Here is a 22,429-nt window from a genome sequence, read left to right on the forward strand (position 1 = left end):
CTAATAGTGCTGAAAAAAATTAGTTTTGCAACGAGTTACACACGCTATTTTTTGCAATGACGGAAAATGGGCTCTAATATGATAAATCTGTAACAAAACGGTACGAACTGATTTACTTCAAATGATCATTCTTACCAATAAATCATGTTGCTGCAAAGAACTGTCATATTCCATGTTATCGTACCACAATGCGTAGCTCGACAAGCCATGAAGCGATAGATGAACTTGCCTTTGGAAAATTCTGATGTCATGGCCATCATTACCCAAGCTGATTCAGCAAAATGTAGTCATGTAACTACTGATCTGATGTTGGTTTTTCATTATAGCATCCAAATGAGTGCTATAATGGATTTTATGTCACTCATTTGAGTTTAAAGACAAAGATGTACATATTTATGTTTGGATTTTCAATTCTGAAATAAAAACCGGTGAAGAATTTGGTGTTATATTTCTAATTTTCGATAAAGTAAAAGAAAAACAATCTTATTTAGATCAGTCATGAAAGCAATAAAACAGTCACGTAACCTTCATGTGACACACTAGTGCTAGCCGATTGAGTGAAATTAAGTGCCTCGACCTTTAAATCATTTAATTGGTACGTGAATAGTGCTGTGAAAAACGTTGTTTTTCACGTAGATATGATGGGAAGATTATTTTGGGTTTAGCTAACACCGTCCTGTAAAACCACATTTTTTAAACCACAAGTTCCGACAGTTTGATAACCCGCTTGTTATGCTTTCGCCATACAAATTGCTAGCTCCCCGCGCATATACATATACACCCAGATGCTAGCAGCTGTGGGTAGAAAACCAGCGCAGCAAGCATTTCCACGTCGGAGCAGCTTCTACTATTACTATATGAAGCATAATTTGTTTTTCTCTATATTATCGTAAAACTTTATTAAAACGAGGAAAATCGATCATTTGATGATCGATTTATTCAAAAAGTATGGGCATCCCTATACCTTCGAATGTCATCTTTTCAGCTGCATGACTGTCGCCATCGTCGCCATGGGATTTGCTAGAATAAACAAGAAGAAAACATGTTTAGATTCCTCTTTGCTCGCTAGATGATGTTGTTATCACCGGCAAATGGTTCGCCATTTCGTTGTATGGAAAAGCTCGAAGTGAACCATATTGTTAATATAATATATTTGGTAATGGTGTCTTCGAGACATTTTATTAGTAAGTTAATGCGCTTCTTTGGAGGTATTCAGCTTACTGATCAATCTCCTTAAAAGTGAGATGAAGAATTTAATTTTTCCACTTTACAATATAAAAGGTTTGATTCTTCATAAAAGTTGTAGCAAAGGTTCTCCTGAAATACTTTGTAGAAGACACCAAGTTTGTAATTCCGTTACTTTTGGAGTTTTTTTTTACGTTTCATGCCGATAACCTCTCATAAATGTTTTTTCATCATATCTTTTTCACTTGAATTTCTACGTTTTTAGCATGTTCTAGAAAGTTTTATTGCGCTGTTCCCACCAAATCGAACTGCACAGTTTGAAAGTGTGACAGAACAAAAGTGTGATCAAAAGTGTGACGCTTTGATCTGCCAGAATTTTGACATCGAGAACTGTCAAAATCAAACAGCTGCTGGTTGATGGTCTGGTTCATCTCTGTTGTTTATTTATAAATATTTTTCATCGGTTGTGATTTTCAATTCTGTTTTCAGTTCCCCGTATTGTATAATATTTACAAGTTGAAATCCTCTTTCGACACCGAATAATGGACAACGTAATTCTGCAGAATGTTGAGCATAAGCATGCCAGCACGAACACAAAATACCATTGCCTCTACGACTACTATTTCCTTGGGATAAATCGGACCCAGCTTGCGGTTATCTACCGAAAGAGCAAATCGACCATCGGAAGTTGGATTGAATCCTACGAAGCAAACGGTTTACTGTCATCTAAGCAGCGGGAACAAGTATTCCGGAAGTTCAGCGCGAAACATAGACAATGGATCGTGGCTTTATACCAAGAAAAGCCAGTTCTTTACCTTGAGGAATGCAGAGACTTTTTCTACCAGCAGTTCCGGATTAAAATCAGTGGATCCAGCATTTGCAGAATTTTGCATGCCGAAGGACTTTCGTGGCAAGCGCTAGAACGTAGGGCCATTCAAATTAAAGAGCATGAAATTCTTCGTTTCTGCTCAGAAATGAGCTCGTTCGACTGGGACCTTTATCATCTTGTGTTTCTTGATGAAGTGTCGATAGATAGCAAGGGTATTTTGAGAAACAGGGGCTATGGACCAAAGGGAAAACGGCTAGTGTATCGTGGAGAATTTGTGCGTCGCCCTAGAGCGTCATACTTATGTTTCCTGGGTATGAACGGTGTCTTAGATACATTCGAAACTGAGGGAACTTTCACCAGGCAAATATACTTTGATTGCTGTCGCGAATTTGCTTTAAAGAATGAAAAAGTACAGCGATATCCAGGGTACAATTCGGTGTGGATTATGGACGGGGCACGGATCCACTGTGACCCCAATATAATTCTTTATCTCCGCTCAATTGGAATTCTTCCAGTGTTTTTGCCACCGTATTGCCCATTCTTCAATCCCGTGGAATTGGTATTTGGAATGACAAAATCGCGAATTAGAAAAGCTTACGTTGAAAATAAGAACGAAAAACTTTCTCTATTAGCTCTTGAAACATTCATGGCTCTCGAAAAGTACAATTGCAGTAACATTTATAAACATTGTGGCTATTTACCAGGCGGTGTCTTCGATCCGTCGATTGGAATGACCCAAAATGAGAATCAGGTTCGTAACGAATAAGAGGATTTTATTTGGATTTGAAACAAAATAATCAATATATACTATTTACTTAACTTTATTGGAATATAACCCTTCAGGTACAAAAATCATCATAGATTAACTTTTCACTGTTACATGTGATCCACATCAACCATATCCGAAATGTTATCTACAAGAGAACAACTTATTTCGTTTTCTTCTGGTCTGTGAGCCTCCTGGAACGCTGAAACTAGGCTTGAGTTGATGGACGATCGTGTTCGCAGTGCGCTGATACGGTGCTTCAATCGCTGTCCTAGAGATATGATTTGATCCGCTTCTTCCTCCAATGTCGAAAGCTCTGCAGCAAACGCATCGTTGATGGTAGTAGCAACAGACAATCCCTGGCGAGAGCATTCAAGCTGTACAGCTTCCGAAGTAGGAACAGATCGAAAGAACTTTATTATGGAAAGTGGAGGTAGCTCAGTTTTTTTTCGCTCTCGTTCATGCGCGGGTGTGGTGTGGATGTAGTTTGCCCACAGTTTCCACGAGCTTGCGTGTCCAGTGAAATGTTTGCCATGAAGTTCTCGAAGCTCATCTGCCAGTTGAGACAGGGACTGATTACTGGGCGCACCTGCTCGGTCCGTTTGCTGAAATTTCACCATCTGCTTGTCCACCAAATCCCACAGTTGTTTGCAGAATACAGCCGTAGAATAAATATGCACATGAACCCGAATAACTTTTCCTCGCCAGCTAATAAGAAGCTTACTACTAATCTGGATGATATCGACACGTCTTCGATTTTGATGGTTTTGCATATATATGAATTTTCCCATATCGTCGTAGGTCGGGTCGCTTTCGCCCCATGTTGGTATTTGGTTTCCTTTCTCCATAACAAAGATTACTTCACGGCATATCATCGGTTTGACAATAGTCCATACGCTCCTCAATATTTCGTCGACTGAATCACCCGAAATAGTTTGCGATGCTATGAGGCTGCCGGATGTTTCGCCAACAAATCGACGCTTGAAGAAGGAGGCGGATAGGGACAAGTTGTTTTTTCGACTGCGCTTAGCATCATGATTCGTCTGCTCATCGTTTACGTCGTCTCTGAGACTAGGACCATCTGTCTCGTCATCGTCATCTAAAGGATTAACCATGGGAGCATCGTCAAGCGCTTCAATTGTGTATTTCTCATAATCCTCCAAATCCACATCATTTTCGTTTTGATGCACGTATTCCTGAGGATCATCGTCAAGTGCTTCGATTATATATTTGTCGGAATCCTCCAAAGCCACACCATTTTCAGCTTGATGCACCGATTCCTCATAGCTGCTACCGGTGTCTCGGTCAGTGTAGCCTTCTCCATCCTCCATCATGCTAAAAGATAGAAGAATCATCAATAATAAAAGAAATATCAAGTATTTTTTCTCAATTTTACTCAAATTTACCTGCAAAACGATCCAAAACAATGAAACTGCAGTTGCTGTTGATTGCGGGCGATGAGAAACGGTATTGTTGTTGTTTTGTTTCTTCTTCTTATTGACATCATAAATTTGAGCAAGGTTGCCAGTTACACGGAAAATTAAATAAATGTGGTACAAAAAGTTTATTTATTGAAGATTTAATCAAAATTAATTCAGCAACCAGGAATGCACAGAAAAATAGTGTGATACCTGAAGTGCACTGAAAATTTATATTTGAAAGCAATCTGCAATAGATAATATAAAGATACGGTTTGGTGGCTATTGTGACTTAAAAACTTAAAAAATAAAAAAAGTTTTAACAGTTTTATTGGATTTTTAGTCATATTTGATTTTATTGCTACTTGATAACGGGCAAATTGTGGCAGTCAATCTGATACGGATAACAAAGTACAAGTAATGAACTTTAAGTTATTACCTGAACTGTAAAGTTGTAAGCGAATGTAAGGTATGTTTCATCAAAAACCATTTCCTACTATGCAAGGTAGAAATCAACCACCCATCACAAGGAGCTGATGAACCAATGCACCATGCGTCTTTATATGCATGTATGGTTATACATCGAACATGCTTAAAACTTTTTGGCATAAAAATCGATAAATCTTCAAAAGTAATGAAATTACGAATCTCGTGTCTTCGACGAAGCTTTTCAGGAGAACCTTTGCTACAATTCTAACGAGGACGTGTACCTTCCATGTTGTAAAGTGGAAAAAAATAACTTTCATCTCACCTTTAGGGGGATTGGTCATAAGGCTGAATACCTCCAAAGAAGCGCGTCGACTTACTAATAAAATGTCTCGAAGACGCCATTACGCTAAATCACATAATAAAGGTACTATTAAATAAACGCGCTAAAAACACGATTTTAACCACTGTGTAAATAGTATGTTTTGTCAATCAACTTTCGGCCAAGTGACATTCAGACGAGCAGTATTCGGGCAAACGGCCCTTTCCCTTCGGAATGGCGTGTATAATCCCCGGTCCAACTGATTCCATGTTGGAGTACCTGCGGCTAGTTGGATGCTAAGTTGGCTTCATTGGGTTGTCTGCCTAGCACTAGACGGATCAACCGGTTCAGAAGTGAGGTGGAAGCTTGGCCAAGAATTGCGTAATGTGTCTTGAAATGCTGGATGAGCCGTATTCTGTCCGCGTTATGTTCTATTTACCGAAGCCACATTCTGATAGCCTGAGCGGTGGAGACGCAAGGGCGAAGAAAGTCTAATAGGCTCCTCTGTCCTTCGGGATTCATTATATGGCTTCCAAAAGATTCTAGATATTTCATAAATACCCACTTCGGCTATTTGCTGAGCCAAGTTGTTAACAACGGTATCTCGAATGATTGGCCGTTCTGGTTGAAGAGTTACCCTAGTAACATTTTGGTTTTGTTCTCTTGTGGAGTAAATTATGGTCTTCAGAGCGTTATAAAACTTAAAATGTTACTTGGGTAATAACTGTTTTACATACATCTGTACATAGTTTTGAATCTCAGCATCTAATTGTACTAAATTTTCGGTAGGAGACGGCTGATGTTGCCCAGCGTTCGTTCGGGGATTGTTGGGTGAGAAGAGACCTTTGCTCATGCAATACCTGATTAAAGCGCCCATTGGACGAGCCTGATTTCGACAGGATCAGCCCCTGTCTTGGAACTCTAGACGGCCAAACTGTTACTGAAGAGGAACCCGGCTGGATAGTAAAATTCATTAGTGGCCTCGTGTTACATTGATTTTTGTTTTCTTCAAGAGAAGCGAGTTTTTACATACTTGCGGTGGGTGCGAACGTAGTCGCAACTTCAAAATTCGTAGAAGAGATTCGAATTGCTGATGAGTTGATCGAAATTGTAAATACCAAAATAATTTTTTATTTCGAGGGATCAAGTGGGTGGCTAGAGTCTCTATAAAAGGATGTTGAGTACCCCCGACCAACAATCTTCCTCTTGAAGCCAGATTTAATTCGGATTGCAAATTGTTAGGTGACGGTAAGCGACTTTCTAGCGAGTATCGAGCTCTAGTAGCTGTTATGATGTATTCGGCATAGATCATTCAGTCGAAATTAATTTATTGGCTTTTTTCGGTGATAATTATACTACTCAAAACGAAAGAGAGTACATGAAAGTAATGAAGATACAGATTCGATTGACACCGAAAGCGAGCGGCAAGTGTGAAATGAATAGAAACTGAAGATTAGCAGAGGGCCTTATGAGAGAACAAGCATTGTTGAAATCGCTGTTATTCTGCCTAACGTCCACCCAGGAGCGGCTTGGATAGTGACGTGGTGATCACTGTACCAAGACAGGCCTAATTATAGATCATTCAGATTCGATCGATTGTTCGCCATTTAATAAAAAATTACGTGAAATTATTTTTGTGACTTCTGAATGACAGAAAAATACTAACGCTATGACTTATAAACCACAATAAAATCTACCTAACTAATCATAATCTCAAACTAATTAAAGTAGTTATTCTCTTAATGCCGATATTCTTTAACCAACTCATATAATAATGTTACTAAATTTCTCAAATTTTCACACTAAAATGGGGGGCGCAAAATCGAAAAAGTACTTGGTGGTGGTCCATTGAAGCCTACTTTTCTGTCCCATTTCCGCGAGGTGAAAGTCAGCTCCTAAACCAGGGTAAATTTTGTTTGAATTTGGCCAAACGGGTCATCCGGCTGAAAGTCATTTGGCCGAACGGGTCATCCGGCCAAAAGTCATTTGGCCGAACGGATCATCCGGCCGAATAGGACATTTGGCCGAATATGATATTTGGCCGAATAGATCATTCGGCCCAATAGAACATTTGGCCAAACAGGACATTTAGCCTAATAGGTCATTTGGTCGAGTAGGACATTTGGCCGAACAAGACAGGATTCTCAATACTCACTTCTCACTTTTCACTTTTTTGCAATTGAGACGTCTCACTTAACACCCCTTGTTTCTCACTTTTAACTGTAAGAAGTGAGAAGTGAGTAATAATTTCACCCCAGTAATAATTTCACCCCACATTTTAAGTGGGGAATAAGTAGTAAAAAATGAGACGATTGAATTCTCTCTGTGAAAAGTGAGAAATGAGGAATGAGTAGTGAGACGTCTCAATTCTCATTTCTCATTTCTCACTTCTCACTGTAAAAAGTGAGTAGGGCGGAGCGAGTAGTGAGACGTATCATTACTCACTTCGCGCTTCTTACTTTTTACAGTGAGCAGTGAGTAATGAGGAGTAAGAATTGAGACGTCTCACTTTTCACTCCTCATTTCTCACTTTTCACTTTGAAACATGAGAAGTGAGTAGTAAGACTTCTGTTCTGTTTGGCCGATTGTCCTATTCCGCCAAATATCCCATTCGGCCAAATGTCCCATTCGACCAAACGTCCCATTCGGTCAAATATCCCATTCGGCCAAATTTCCCATTCCGCCAAATGTCCCATTCAGTCAAATGTTCCATTCCGCTAAATGTTCCATTCCGCTAAATGTCCCATTCGGCCAAATGTCTCATTCGGCCAAATGTCACATTCAGCCAAATGTCCTATTCGGCCAAATGACCTTTTCGGCCAAATGACCTATTCGGCTATATGACCATTTCGGTCAAATGATTTTCGGCCAAATGGTATTTCGGCCTAGTGGTCTTCGACCAAATGGCATTCGGCCGAACGGTATTCGGCTAAACGGCCCTTCCCCATTATCCGGAGACTCGATTATCCGGGGTTCGATTATCCGGAATTTTAGACTCGATTATGCGGAGTATTTTTTTTCTTAGACATTTTTGAACTTCAATTTTTCAATTTCAATATTATAATATACAATGTGGTTATTTTAACAATATGAGACGTTATATAGGATGTGGGAGGGGGTTGAAGGGGCTGTTTTGTAAATTGAAATTTGACTACAGGCTTGTAAATTAAATTCATGAATTCAACACACTTTAAATAAATCGCAGATTTCTGTGAAATTTCACCGAAAAGTCAACAGCAGAATTGTTCGGTAAATATTTTTACAGATTTTTGGTGGTTTTGACAGTTGAACAAAGGAAAATACCGCAGAAAATCGATGAAATAATGACCGAGCAAATCTGTTGTTGATTTTTTGGTGAATCGAAGCAAAATTCAGCGAAATCTGTGAAATGATTTAAGAGTGAAATAAATATATTACAATTATATTCATAAAAACTATAATTATTTGAAGAAACATGAATGAAGCTGGAATGGGAGGGACTGAAGTAGGGGTGTTATATATATTCAATTTTGATTCCAAGAAATAATTTTTTTTTCTATAGAACATGTGTATAAACTTCTCATTTCATAAACTTTTCCATGGTAGTCCGTTTCCTCACTTTTTCTTCCATGCAATTACTTGATCGTTTGTCAATTAAGCTGTTGCAATTGCGACAAAATCTACATATTTTACATTTATATCAATCCATTGTGGTTCCAAAACTGATAAAGCAGTTCCGCATTCCACAGATGAAAACATAACCTCGCCATCATAGAACGATGTGTTCGGGTGCATAACAAGGATTGCAGATTTCGTCTCAATTGATAATTAACGACGATAGACGAGAAGCATAATACTATGTTTGCACTAGGGCAGCGGTTCTCAACCTTTCTCTTGAGAGGTACCCCTTCGAACTTATGCATGATTTGAGGTACCCCTTCCGAAACTAAGCTTCCAATCCTCTTGAAAACATAACTCCTAGCCCTTTTGAAGGGAAGCTCCTTTAAGCTTTTAAGTCCCTTTAGAGTAGGCTTCCGCGCCTCTTTATTAGAGCCTTTTGAGCCTTCTGAGCCTTTTGAGGCGGTTTTCAAGCCTCTTAAAAGTAAGCTTCCGTTGCATTTTGAAAGAACGCCTTTGAGCCTCTTAATAGTATGCTTCTAAGCCTATTGAAAGAAGAATTCTGAGCTTCTTGAAGCAAGGCATCCGAGCCTCTTGAAAGAAGGCAACCTAACCACTTGAAAGGAGGCTTCCGAACCTCTTGAGCCTTTCGAAAGGAGCCTTCCGATCCTCTTGAATGGATTCTTTCAAGCCTCTTGCAAAGAGGCTTTGGGGCATCTTGAAAGAAGGCTTTTGAGCCTCTTGAGAGAAGGCTTCCGAGCCTCTTGAAAGGAGGCTTTCGAGCCTCTTGAAAGGAGGCTTTCGAGCCTCTTGAGAGGAGGCTTCCAAGCCTCTTGAGAGGAGGCTTCCGAGCCTCTTGAGAGGAGGCTTCCGAGCCTCTTGAGAGGAGGCTTCCGAGCCTCTTGAGAGGAGGCTCTGAGCCTCTTGAGAGGAGGCTTGGAGCCTCTTGAGAGGAGGCTTGAGAGCCTCTTGAGAGGAGGCTTGAGGCCTCTTGAGAGGAGGCTTCCAGGCCTCTTGAGAGGAGGCTTGAGGCCTCTTGAGAGGAGGCCTGAGCCTCTTGAGAGGAGGCCTGAGCCTCTTGAGAGGAGGCTTGAGGCCTCTTGAGAGGAGGCTTCTGAGCCTCTTGAGAGGAGGCTTCAGGCCTCTTGAGAGGAGGCTTCCAGGCCTCTTAAGAGGAGGCCTGAGCCTTTGAGAGGAGGCCTGAGGCCTCTTGAGAGGAGGCTTCTGAGCCTCTTGAGAGGAGGCCTGAGGCCTCTTGAGAGGAGGCTTGAGCCTCTTGAGAGAAGGCTTGAGCCTCTTAGGAGGAGGCTTCTGAGCCTCTAGAGGAGGCCTGAGGCCTCTTGAGAGGAGGCTTGAGCCTCTTGAGAGGAGGCTTGAGCCTCTTGAGGAAGCTTCCTGAGCCTCTTGAGAGGAGGCTTCCAGGCCTCTTGAGAGGAGGCTTGAGGCCTCTTGAGGAGGAGGCTTCTGAGGCCTCTTGAGAGGAGGCCTGAGCCTCTTGAGAGGAGGCTTGAGGCCTCTTGAGAGGAGGCTTCCTGAGCCTCTTGAGAGGAGGCCTGAGCCTCTTGAGAGGAGGCTTCTGAGCCTCTTAAGAGGAGGCTTCGAGCCTTTGAGAGGAGGCTTCCAGGCCTCTTGAGAGGAGGCTCTGAGGCCTCTTGAGAGGAGGCTTCCTGAGCCTCTTGAGAGGAGGCTTGAGAGCCTCTTGAGGAGGAGGCTTCTGAGCCTCTTGAGAGAAGGCTTCCTGAGCCTCTTAGGAGGAGGCTTCTGAGCCTCTAGAGAGGAGGCCTGAGCCTCTTGAGAGGAGGCCTGAGCCTCTTGAGAGGAGGCTTCCAGGCCTCTTGAGAGGAAGCTTGAGGCCTCTTGAGAGGAGGCTTCCGAGCCTCTTGAGAGGAGGCTTCCGAGCCTCTTGAGAGGAGGCTTCCGAGCCTCTTGAGAGGAGGCTTCCGAGCCTCTTGAGAGGAGGCTTCCGAGCCTCTTGAGAGGAGGCTTCCGAGCCTCTGGAGAGGAGGCTTCCGAGCCTCTTGAGAGGAGGCTTCCGAGCGTCAATTGGGATTTATTGATCGCATTACATATTATGTATAATATAAATTTTTGAAATAGAAAATACACAATTACCAAAACTTTATCAATGAATTTTGATTGAAATTGTAATATGTCCGCCATTACGCATTTTTGTCCGAGGGGGTACCTAGGGCCAGCGAAGGTTGAGAACCGCTGCACTAGGGCATTGTAACATGTTAATCGGCTATCTTGATGAGCTTTCTTTTGTCGATAATTTGAAAAACATGTTATTCAGGCAGTAGTGCGAACATAGTATAAGGCTTTTTCGATCATAACAAGACATAAATAAATGCTAGTCACTTGATACAAAAGCGAAAAAAGGCAGAGAAATGTTTCACCTACTGACGTTGTGATAAAACGCTTCGTTCCAGTAGAATTGCCATTAAGGACCATGTGTAAAACAAGTCGAAATGCGTCATCAGCACCGATGCCCTATCAATAGGAGGTTTTCTAAGCAAATTTATCTTTCAGAATATCCCAACTTAAGGTATAATCCATTAATTTATAACTTTAAGGACAAAAGGAGTGACAAAAATTGATACTCCGGATAATCGAGTCCAACCTGTAAATGGCTTTTTCGGCCAAACGGATTATTTGGCCAACTAGTTGTCGATCCAAGAACCGTTAGGCCAAACGTTCTGTGCGGTGCACAACGTCACATACGGGAATGAGACCACTTCCTTCGATGGGCTTGGATCCCATGACTCCAGTACGCTAGACAGGTACTCCTCAGCTCAGAAGGTTATTGATCATAGTGGCACATAGTCGAACTCTAGCAATATATTTTTAAAACCAACTCTTTCACACGCATTATTTTTCTTTTTGTTTTTAAAAATATTTTGCGACCAGAAATTACCTGGAACAAAATCTGTTCACCTGATGAGAAAAGGGTTAAATATTAATATAATACTATATACAGAACACACTTTGCTGGATGGTAAGCACTTCTCAAGATAGTGCAAGTAAAGGTAGAGAAATGATTTCGCTGATTTCGCGGATTCCCTGAGATTTTCTGAACTGGAAGAAAAGCAAGTTACGTAACGCCAATATAGCATCCAATGGAAATTAAACGAAGTTGTAACTTTTCCTTGCGGAAAAACATTTCTGCCTATTGTTATGCAAGGGAAAGTGTTTTTACTTACAAACTTAATTTTTTTACCGGTGCAGACCCCATTCAATTTTAGCAACATTCGCTTTTGGCAACATTCGATTTTGGCAACAACCATTCGTTTTTAACAAAACAATTTTTGAAATTTTTAAATTTTGATATTGCTTATAAACCACGTGAATATCGTAATCCTCGTAAAAAAATGGTTAGACCCCTAAACCGACGTAAAAAAATAAAAAATTAAAACGAGCACGAATTTTTCTAGTGTAAACGTTTAAACTTCAAAATTCGCATAAAAAAGGGTCACAGTGTGTCAAGCGTCACAAAAAGTGAAGAAATGTTGAAGTATCATGAGAAAACAAAAACCATTCGATTTTGGCAACATAAATGTTCCGAACGTGTTGCCAAAATCGAATGGGGTGTGTATCTCAGCAAAATGTTGAAGTTTTACCGAGATTCGCACAGCCGTGCCTTAGCAAACATGTTTTTTTGTCGAGATTTCTGTCAAAGTAGCTCAAAACCAGCAAATAAATTGCCGAAAATCAGCTAACAAACGTAATTTTTGCCGGAATATCAGTTTTTTTATTTTCAGGACGCACGGGTGTGCGGATTTTTGCCGAGCTGCTGAAATAAAAACTTAGTGTGTAGACTTTTGCTGTCAAATTCTCTTCGATAATTTGAGCAAATTTTTCTTGGCTGCTTTCCATATAATCTGCATACTATGCTTGACCATTGGAATGAAAAATAGACTTCATAATAAAAATAACAAAATCAAAAATATATCGACATTCTGCTAATTCATAATTTTAGGTGTCATTTGTTCGCCTGTTCAACAAGGTTCAACATAATTGAACTGCAACTGTGTTTAATTTCCCAATTGCAATTAATATCAAACATCCTCCTTCTATCTGGAGTAATCTTTCTATCCCGTCAAACCCAATCGTTGCCTTATCTGTGCACCGCACTGGTTGTAAATAACAAAAGCAAATTGCTACTCAAATAGCCACATTCCTTTAGTTTGATGTGAACACATGCAAAACAGAAAGGCACATGCTGAAATATCACTTCCTGAGTCATGACACCACCCCCTACACTCTCTGTTCCTTATAACGACATACCACAAATGCACAACACTGATCCTATCCTTTACTCCGCATCTACTTTTAGAATACGAGTTGAAAGGGACCTTCCGTCAGTAAGCTTTGATTATATTGCAATCCTTGAATGTCTGAATAAGCTCAATGACTCATATATTCTAGATGGCAGACAACTCCACTTTAAAAGTTTCGACTACTGACAGGCTCCCTTCCTCCTATTTCTCCCTGTCACTTTTCAAAACTACATTGAAGCCTACTCGCATGTTCCTCTACTGTACAAATTTCCATCATACAGACCCAGCTCACTGGCTATGACGATACCAACTGGGACTGGCCATCGGCAACGGAGCCTGCTGGACTCTTCAACCGCTTACCACCACCATCTTCACCGGCTTACAACCACCACCATCAGCATCCTACTTCAGGATCCACCAGATGGCCTTCTTTGGCGGTGGCTCCCGTACCAAGCACCTCCACTACTGCTTATTATGAACAACATAGATCTCCTGTTTCTGCTTCTGATTACTATTACCCCCTCGACGATGAATCCTCCCATCAAACCCGGCCGGCCGAGAACAAGAACCCGAATGACCTGGAACATCATCGCGTTTTTGTTTCCAGCAGTGCCATTGATGTCGATGTTGATGTTGACAAGGACGGCGATGCTGTTGTTGAACCGGACCGAATGAGAACCAATAAGAAGTCCGATGTGTCGTCAAGTTTGGGGACCCGGCAAAAGCGACGCCGAGGTGCCAGGCGGTTCACCAACCGAATGCGAAACGATTCGGATTACTACATTGCATCGTCGTTGTTGTCGTCGGTGTCTTCGTCCTAGAGGGGCGGACAGGATATTACGTCTAACAAAACTAACCACTCGTGCACGGTTGTAGCTGCAGCCCGTATACATCTATTTATGAGCGTTGGGGAGGCGACCCGAGCGGGCGCCATAACAATTCATCTATTCTTGTCGTAAATTGATGGATTGTGCTTCATTGTTTTGTGTATCCATACCACTCGAAACAGGACAAAGCTCTGCGTACCGCAATGATGGGTGGATGGATGGGCGAGCTACCGAGTTTCCTTGCGTGAATGCCACCCACAGCCATCGTTCAATGTCGGTCCGACGAGAGCTGTGGCTTTGTTGTTCGAGTGTTTTGTAGCTATTTATCGTTCTAACAACTATGATCGAATATTGCCACTGTTTTCTTGTTTGCTATCAATAGATTATCCATATTTGTATCAGTGTAGTTTATTGTCACTCGATATAGAGAAAACGATTGTTTTTGGGTTATTGTACACCACGTATGAATGGGATTGAGGGATGTTGTCATTTGATATGGACTATTATTTGTACATAATGAATGTTTCACCTTAGAAATATTGACGCAATCGAGAATATAATCGATTATGACAGCGTAATTTTGCCTTAATGCTACAACATGTGTTGGGCATTATAATACTATGAACCGTAAATATACAACTTCAATCAAATACAGAATGCTTGTGCAACATCAAATGAAAATATTAGAGATTGATCCTTGCATCAGAAGACATGTTTCTAGGATAGTCCTGGAAAGAACCAAAGATACGTGTAACGAATTGTACTATGAGAGTGCAGTATGGGACTTTCAACGAATTTATTTACGTATTGCATAAAACTCTAATTTTATAGCATTTATGTTTTTTTTTTTGCATGAGCTACAAGAGTTCGAATTTTATGATTTCCAATGTTATCTATTGCATTTGACACATGTGGTTTAATTAAACAAATTAATTACGGTTTGCAATATGGGTTTAAGAGCATAATTGAAGCTTATTTTGTGGCATTAACGAAGCTTATGCGATTATATCAAATATTCCACCTCCCACATAAATGACTATTTCTTAGTTTCTCGGATACCATATTCTCTATATTGATCCAAATAATTGTCGAAGGCAGCTGCAGGCAGATTAAAGAATGAGGACAGTGATGATACACATGAAAAGCTGCATGAAAAGATCTTTAACTGGACCCTTGGAATGGCAGCAACATGATATTTCCTTGAAGAATTAGAAATTTTCCATTGAAATAAATAGGAAATTGCCAATAAATAAATCAGGGTATGAGCAATAAACAAATACAAAATTTCCACAAATAATGCAAAATTTCCATAAATATTTGAGAATTTTCCACAAAACAAAAATAAATTAGCACCTTTAAAAGCAATGGCTCATGGCGGCCAAGCTTCAATAAAGAAATAAAAGGAGTCGACCGAAATCTAACCTGGTAATAGTTTAAAGCGGTAGCAGGACATCGTTTAGGATGGAGATCTTTCAAGTGGGCCCTTTGCACCACTGGAGGTGTACAGAACCCATAACTAACTAACTAACGGCAAAACTCCCAGGAATTTCTGGAATTTCTCTGCAATTTCTTTCAAGAATTCCGCTGGAATCTCCTTTAGGAAATCCGCCGGAAGTCTCCCCTGGAAGTTCCTCCTGGAATTCCGTCAGAGGATCTTTCGTATGTTCCTCCTGGAATTCATCCTGAAGATTCTGCGGAAGTTCCTTCGAGAATTCTCCCAGAATTTCTTCCGGGAATTGCTCCGGAAGTTTCTCCAAAAATAATTTTAGTCGCTCTCGGAAATCCACCTAAAGCTTTTCCAGAAATTCTTCCTAAGGTTCCCCGAGATTTTTTTCCAGGACTTCTTTCGGGAGTTCCTCCGGCAATTCCACCGGAAGTTTCTCCGGGATTTTCACCGGAAATTCCTTCGTCAATTCTGATGGAAGATTCTCCGAGAATTCCGCCATAAATTACTCCAGGAATTACATCAGGTCCCGATGAGGTTGGTTATCCCATGATCGAAAACCTCCCTTACTCCCTTAAAATCCGGTTTCTAGAGCCGTTTCTAGACCAACCAAGCAGGGTCTGATCAAATCTCTCGGGACGAGTGGCGCAAAAGCCTCGTTGTACCCATCGTCAAAAACAACATTTCCTCCCGAGATGTCTCACAGTATCGGCCTATTCACTAACCTCTTGTGTCTCCAAGATTGTGGAGAGGTTAGTGAATCGGTAGCTGAGGGACAAATAAGAAGATGATGGTAGGTTCGGCTATCGCCAACACGCTTATTGCCTGGGATACGGCACGGGTACTTATTTCTCATACCTGGGAGATGTTCTGCAGAACGCAAGAACGTGGATCTAGTTTCCGGGGATATCTCCAAGGCCTTCAACAGGATCTGGACCCACTTTGTCCTCTAACAGTTGAAATAGTTGGAATTTTTCGACAATATCCTTGCTTTTGTCCGGAATTTCCTCCCAGGGCGCTCTTTCCAAGGGAAAACAGGAATTCCAATATGGCTCCGTTTTAACCGCCACGTTACTCCTCGTGGCTATGAACGGGAAGTTTCTGCTGGTTGTCGTTGGAGACATGCCGGCTAGCACACGGATTAAGACACAATCCGCAGTCAGTGCCGTCCTTCGCTGAGCCAACTCAATAGGCTTTACTATGACAGCCAACAAATGCGTAAGAGGACACGTCTGCAGGTAGAGGCATCAGCTGTCCGGACTGAGCCGCAACAAAAAGATTGTGAAAGTTCTCGGAGTCTCCATTGATCGAAGCTTCTCGTTCCTTCCTCATTTCCGCGAAGCCCAGGTCCAACCTTGTTTAAGCCTCATCGATCCAACATCGCCCACCGTAACCTAGTCAAAACGCTGTCACCGACTTTTAACTCCTATATTCGAGCGGCCTTAGGATTGACACCCTCAATACCAGCAGAGTCTACCTGTGCTGAGGCAGGCATCTTACCTTTTCGCCATCTGCCGCAAAGTTACCTCATTGTAGGGGACCGGTTTCTGAGCACGTTGGTCGTCGTTGTCCCCCTAGTGGCGCGTGGCCCCTGGTAAGGAGCGAGGAGTCGGAGTGGCAGTGGTGACAATTCCATGGCTATTAGAAGGTCGGTGGCCGAGTTCCTTAACAGAGATTTTCATAACCACGGACACAGTTTTATGGATCCCCAATGCCATCCATCACCGGGACCGGTTACAATGTCTCTGACGGGCTCCCGGCTATGTGCAGCATATTCTCGGCTGAAGCGGCAGCATATTCTCGGCGAGGCAATCATCCCCGCCACATACCCATCCAGGATACCCAGCCTCGTACTGTCTGACTTTATTTATTTATTTATTCAGACTAAGGCCGAAGTGGCCTGTGCGGTATATAAGAGTCTTCTCCATTCGGCTCGGTCCATGGCTACACGTCGCCAACCACGCAGTCTACGGAGGGTCCGCAAGTCATCTTCCACCTTGCCCGCTGCGCACCTTGCCTTCTTGTGCCCGTCGGATCGTTGTCGAGAACCATTTTCACCGGGTTACTGTCCGACATTCTGGCTACGTGCCCGGCCCATCGCAGTCGTCCGATTTTCGCGGTGTGAACGATGGATGGTTCTCCCAACAGCTGATGCAATTCGTGGGTCATTCGCCTCCTCCACGTACCGTCCGCCATCTGCACCCCACCATAGATGGTACGCAGCACTTTCCTTTCGAAAACTCCAAGTGCGCGTTGGTCAGGGGCAGAAAAAGTCATTTCAACTACACTCAAACAACTGACATCCAACACACAATCAAGTTGCTAGTCCTTCCCGAATTTGAATATGTGAATGAATAGGACGGCATGTGCACGAACAGCAGCAAGCGTCGATTCTCGGTGTCAGCGTTGTTTTGTGCGGTGTCAAAATGAATCTTCAGCTTGGCACATTGATATTCAGTTTGAAATCTCAAAATACGAATATCATTTTATACTGCGGTGCATGGATTCTACATTTTGAAGTCAGATTCCTAAAATATATGCATCTGTTTAGCATATAAAGTAAAATAATCATCATTTCTCGGTGAAAATTAACCGCAATTCAAAATTTTCATTTCAGCCCCGGTAGATATTCATTTTTTACGCTCGATTATCAATTGGCTATTGAAGATCGGGCGGTAAATTTGGTATGGAAGTTTGACAGCATGCTGCGAGATGTTCATGCCTGCATCGCCGAGCGTCTGATCAAAACAAACACGAATCAATGATGAAGCTGCCTACTGAGCATCGATACAACTGATAGTAAAACGAAGATTTCCGTCCTTGGCGTTGGTCCTCCACGAGCATCGTCCAGGTCTCGTGTCCGTAGAGGACTACCGGTCTAATTAGCGTTTTGTAGATTGTCAGTTTGGTACGGCGGCGAACTCTATTCGATCGGAGCGTCTTGCGGAGTCCAAAGTACGTACGATTTCCAGCCACTATGCGTCTCCGAATTTCTCTGCTGGTGTCATTTTCGGCAGTCACCAGTGAGCCCAAGTACACAAATTCTTCTACCACCTCGATTTCGTCACCACCGATGCAAACTCGCGGTGGGTGGCTCACATTGTCTTCTCTTGAACCTCTTCCTATCATGTACTTCGTCTTCGACGTGTTGATGACTAGTCCGATCCGCTTAGCTTCCCTCTTCAGTCTGATGTAGGCTTCCTCCATCTTCTCAAAGTTACGTGCCATAATATCTATGTCGTCGGCGAAACCAAATAGCTGGACGGACTTATTGAAAATTGTACCACTCGTGTTAATCCCTGCTCTTCGTATTACACCTTCCAAAGCGATGTTGAATAGCAAACACGAAAGACCATCACCTTGCCGTAACCCTCTGCGGGTTTCGAAGGGGCTCGAGAATGCCCCTGAAACTCGAACTACGCACATCACCCGATCCATCGTCGCTTTGATCAACCTGTCTGACTTTGCCAAAATCATTTCCGCATTCCAGAGTCACGATCTCCTTGCCGAAGTTTGATCTCAGGGCCAGCGTCTCACGTAATCCATCCCGTTGGGTGACGTCAAAACCTGGATAAGGAAAGCCGTAGAAGAAAACTGGCAAAGATCCTGGATCAGGGTTGTAATATGTTAAGGTCAATGCAGTGAATAACATGGTTTTGATTGATTGTGCATTTCACAACTAGAGGCGCTAGCGTCGTAATCCTTCGAGTCTGACATTTCTCGCTTAACTTTTCAAAAGGACCTAAGTAACATTTTTTTCATGAATTAATTTGAATAGCGCCATCAACAGAAAAACATGTAAGCTATTGATTGCAGTATTTAAAATAATTCATGAAAAAAATGTTACTTAGTTCCTTTTGAAAAGTTAAGCGAGATTTCACTCCAGCGTCTTCCGGTGACAATGTCATCAACCACCATATTGGTTGACGAGATGGATGGATTTTTCTGAAAAAAATGTTAGAGCTGTTTCGTATGTTTGTCTGTGCTCCAAGTATCAGGCTCCCAGGGTTACCTCCGGGAGCATCAGGGCCAAGTTACCATTTTTTCATTCGTATATCATGAGGCTAACACGATGATACTTTTATGCCCAGGGAAGTCGAGACAATTTCCAATCCGAAAATTGTCTAGACCGGCACCGGGAATCGAACCCAGCTACCCTCAGCATGGTCTTGCTTTGTAGCCGCGCGTCTTACCGCACGCCTAAGGAGGGCCCCTAAGATGGGGGCTTATATGAACTAATTCAACCCAAACGGTTTCATAGGCATCCCGAGATCAATCCCGGCGCCGGCAACACGAGGCTTTGGTGCATTCCTTGATTTACACTTAAGCCATAAGTCTCCACTCCTCCAGTGATCTCCAGAGAGTAGTGGACTCAGCGTCACCTGGACCTGAATTAATAATATCAAAGTTTACCTTGATTTCCCATACTACCTTCCTGGAGTTGAAGCTATTTTAACTTTATTGTTAATTATGTTGCGTCATAGTTTCCTTTTCGTCGAAAGTGTTAGTATTATGTTTTAAAATGTTATTATTAGTTTTATTTAAATCAAAATTTGTCAGTGGAAGGTCCCACGGTTGAACCTGATGGTGGCCATCTTGTCCCTTACCTAACCAAGTGCCCTTGGCTTTGGTACTCTCGACGAGTGAAGAACTAAAAAATTTATATTAATAAAGGAGGAAAAAAAAGTTCCGCCGGAAGTTTCTCCGGGAAGTTCTTTCTGGAATTCCGCTTAAACTTTTTCCGTGAATTCCTCATGGAATTCTTCCGGAAAATCCTCCGGAAGCTCCTTCAACAATTTTTCCGAGAATCGCTCTGAAAGTTCCTCTGGGAATTGCTCCGAAAGTTCCTCCAGAAATTTCTCAGGAAGTTCCTCTCAGAATTTCTCTCGATGCTTCTCCTGTAATCGCTCCTGAGTTTTTTTTTCGGGATTTCTTCCTACTGTTTGTACAAGAATTATTCCGGTTGTTCAAAGTTATTCCGGAATTTCCCCGGGAATTCTCTCAGAATTTCCTACTGGAATTTCTTTGGAAGTTCCTGCATAAATTTGCATAGCATAGTTACGGTGTACGTCACCATGAAAATGTATTACGGACAACCGAAAATTTCTCCAGAAATTCCTGTGTTGCTCCCGGAATTCTTTCTTAAGCTCTTCCGGGAATTCCTCTTGAGGTTCCTCTATGGTTTGTTCCAACAGTTCCTACAGGAATTTCTCCGGAGATTCTTCCTTGAATTCTTTCGGAAGTTCCTCTGGCAATTCTGTCGAAAGTTCCTCTGAAGCTTCTTCGGTTATTCCTGACCACCTAGGGTATATTCCCCTATATCCATCTCAACAAGCAAGCAAACAATTGACAACAATGTAATAAACTGCCGGTGATGCCGACGGCAGTTTATTACATTGTTGTCAATTATAATATGCTTGCTTGCTTATTGAGATGGATATATGTGCATATACCCTATGTGGTCAGAAGTGAGTTGCTTTTTTTTCACACTGAAAAGTTCTATGTGGCTTTTTTTTCTACGTTAATCATTTGGAAAGGTGATGATGGCCCAAGAAGCTCTGCAATGTTAAAGAGGCATCTTTCTGTCGTTGTTTATTCTACGTTTCTACTGGAACGTGGTCAGTTTTCAACTTATTTCCGAAGAGATTGGTTTGTGTCTTATGTCTCAACCAATGTTTATCACAAGAGCGTAAGCGTCGTACAATAAGTGCTCTTCTTACGTGCATTTTAAATCTATACGCTCTCGTCAACACTATTCTTAAAATAATAACTAAATTTTAAGAATAGTGTATTTATATTTTATCGGTGGCGGCGGGGTAAACCGGCATGGATGAAAAAATCAATGGCAGAAAAATCAATGCTACGCGAATGTTTGGATTCAAATTGACTTCAGTGGTTTAATATTTCAACAAACTTCGTTTCCCTATCATCAAACAGCACATGAATATTCAATTGCTGGCGACAGCAGTCAGTGCCTGATTTCAAAATGTTATTTAAACTAAAACTATTTTATTATTATCTGATTTTGATGAATCAAATTTTATCAATAAATCCTGCTTTACTTTTAGTGAATTAGATTTCGATGTCACAGGACAAATTTGTTAATAACTTTTTTCAAAAGTTATTTTCAATTCACGCTTTTAATATACTCCTGTTGTTTTACTTCTCATCTAACTTTCAGAAAAATTCCTGGATGAAGTTCTTAAGCGATTCCTGAGGAAAATTTTGAAATAGTTCTAAGAATCCCTTCTTCGATTTTTTGGAGGGATTTTTTGAGATTTTTTTTTTAATTTCTAGATTTATTTCCTAATTAATTTTTGGAAGATTTTCTGAAGAAATCCCAAGAGGAATTTGCGAACGAAGTTTTGACGAGATGCCCAAAGGAATTCTTGGAGAAATCTAGGACTGTCGGAAGTTGCTTCAGGAGTTGCTTTGAAAATTCCTTCTGGAATTTTTCGGATATTCCTTCAGGAGCTTGTTCAGGAATTATTAGGAAATTTCCTAAAAGTTCGTTCTAGAACTTTGCAGGAATTCCAAAAGAGTTCTTTAAAGAGTTTCTGAAGGAATTTTGGAATAATACCTTATCGAATTTCCCAAGCATTTCCTATGACAATTTCCGAGGAAATTCCAGAACGAATCTCTGAAGGAATTTCTTGAAGAAATTGCGAATAAATTGCTGGGAAAAAATCCGAAGGAATTCCTGGAGAAATCCAGGAAATAATTCAGACAAAACAATAGGCATTTCCTTTGAAATTCTAGTAAGAATTTCTTCGTAAATTACTTTGAGAGTTCTTCCAGCCCTTCAAAAATTATAAATGAATAACTGGAAGAAGTTCCGATTAAATTTCTTAAGGAAATTTCGAAGTAATTCCTTATACAATATCTGGAAAAAATTGTTTAAGAAATTCATGAAATAATTGTCGAAGAAATTTCATAAAAAGAAATTTCCGAAAGAATTCTCAAAGAAATTTCCGAGGGCATTGCTTAAACAATTTGAAAGAGTTCCTAAACAATTCTCGAATTTCTTCCAGAAATTTCTTAAGAAATGCGTACTTCTTCGAATATTCTTAGAAATTCCAGGGTTTGGAAGTTTTTGGAGGAAAATTTCGTAGAATTCCTATAACTTTTACAATAAAGTAATAAACAACTTCAAAACAATAGAAAATTCTCATACCGTCGTGCTTCTTTTGACTCCGGGGGCTACTTTGTATATTTGATTTTCTAAAAAAAAGTTGAACGAAAAAATACCAAATTTGTAACAGAAAGTTGCCATACAACTATCAACAAGACATGTGATAATGGCAATTTGACAGTAATTTACGAAATAATTCTTGTTTC

General features: G+C 41.3%; 1 protein-coding gene and 1 pseudogene across 1 annotated transcript; one reads left to right on the forward strand and one right to left on the reverse strand.

Moving 5' to 3' along the window:
• Positions 1-22,429, forward strand: part of LOC134222868 (mucin-2-like) — a 552,473-nt pseudogene that overhangs the window by 196,705 nt on the left and 333,339 nt on the right.
• LOC134223461 (uncharacterized) lies at positions 2,818-4,253 on the reverse strand. Its single transcript, XM_062702607.1, has 2 exons — positions 4,187-4,253; positions 2,818-4,115 (listed from the first exon to the last, which is right to left on the reverse strand). The coding sequence occupies exon 2, from the start codon at positions 4,112-4,114 to the stop codon at positions 2,891-2,893; it is 1,224 nt and encodes a 407-aa protein (XP_062558591.1). The 5' UTR covers position 4,115; positions 4,187-4,253; the 3' UTR covers positions 2,818-2,890.

Source organism: Armigeres subalbatus, chromosome 3, assembly GCF_024139115.2.
Source record: "Armigeres subalbatus isolate Guangzhou_Male chromosome 3, GZ_Asu_2, whole genome shotgun sequence".
Lineage (NCBI taxonomy): Eukaryota > Metazoa > Arthropoda > Insecta > Diptera > Culicidae > Armigeres > Armigeres subalbatus.

Coding starts and splice junctions, on each gene's coding strand:
- LOC134223461 (XM_062702607.1), bottom strand. CDS start 4,114: ATGATGGAGGATGGAGAAGGCTACACTGACCGAGACACCGGTAGCAGC.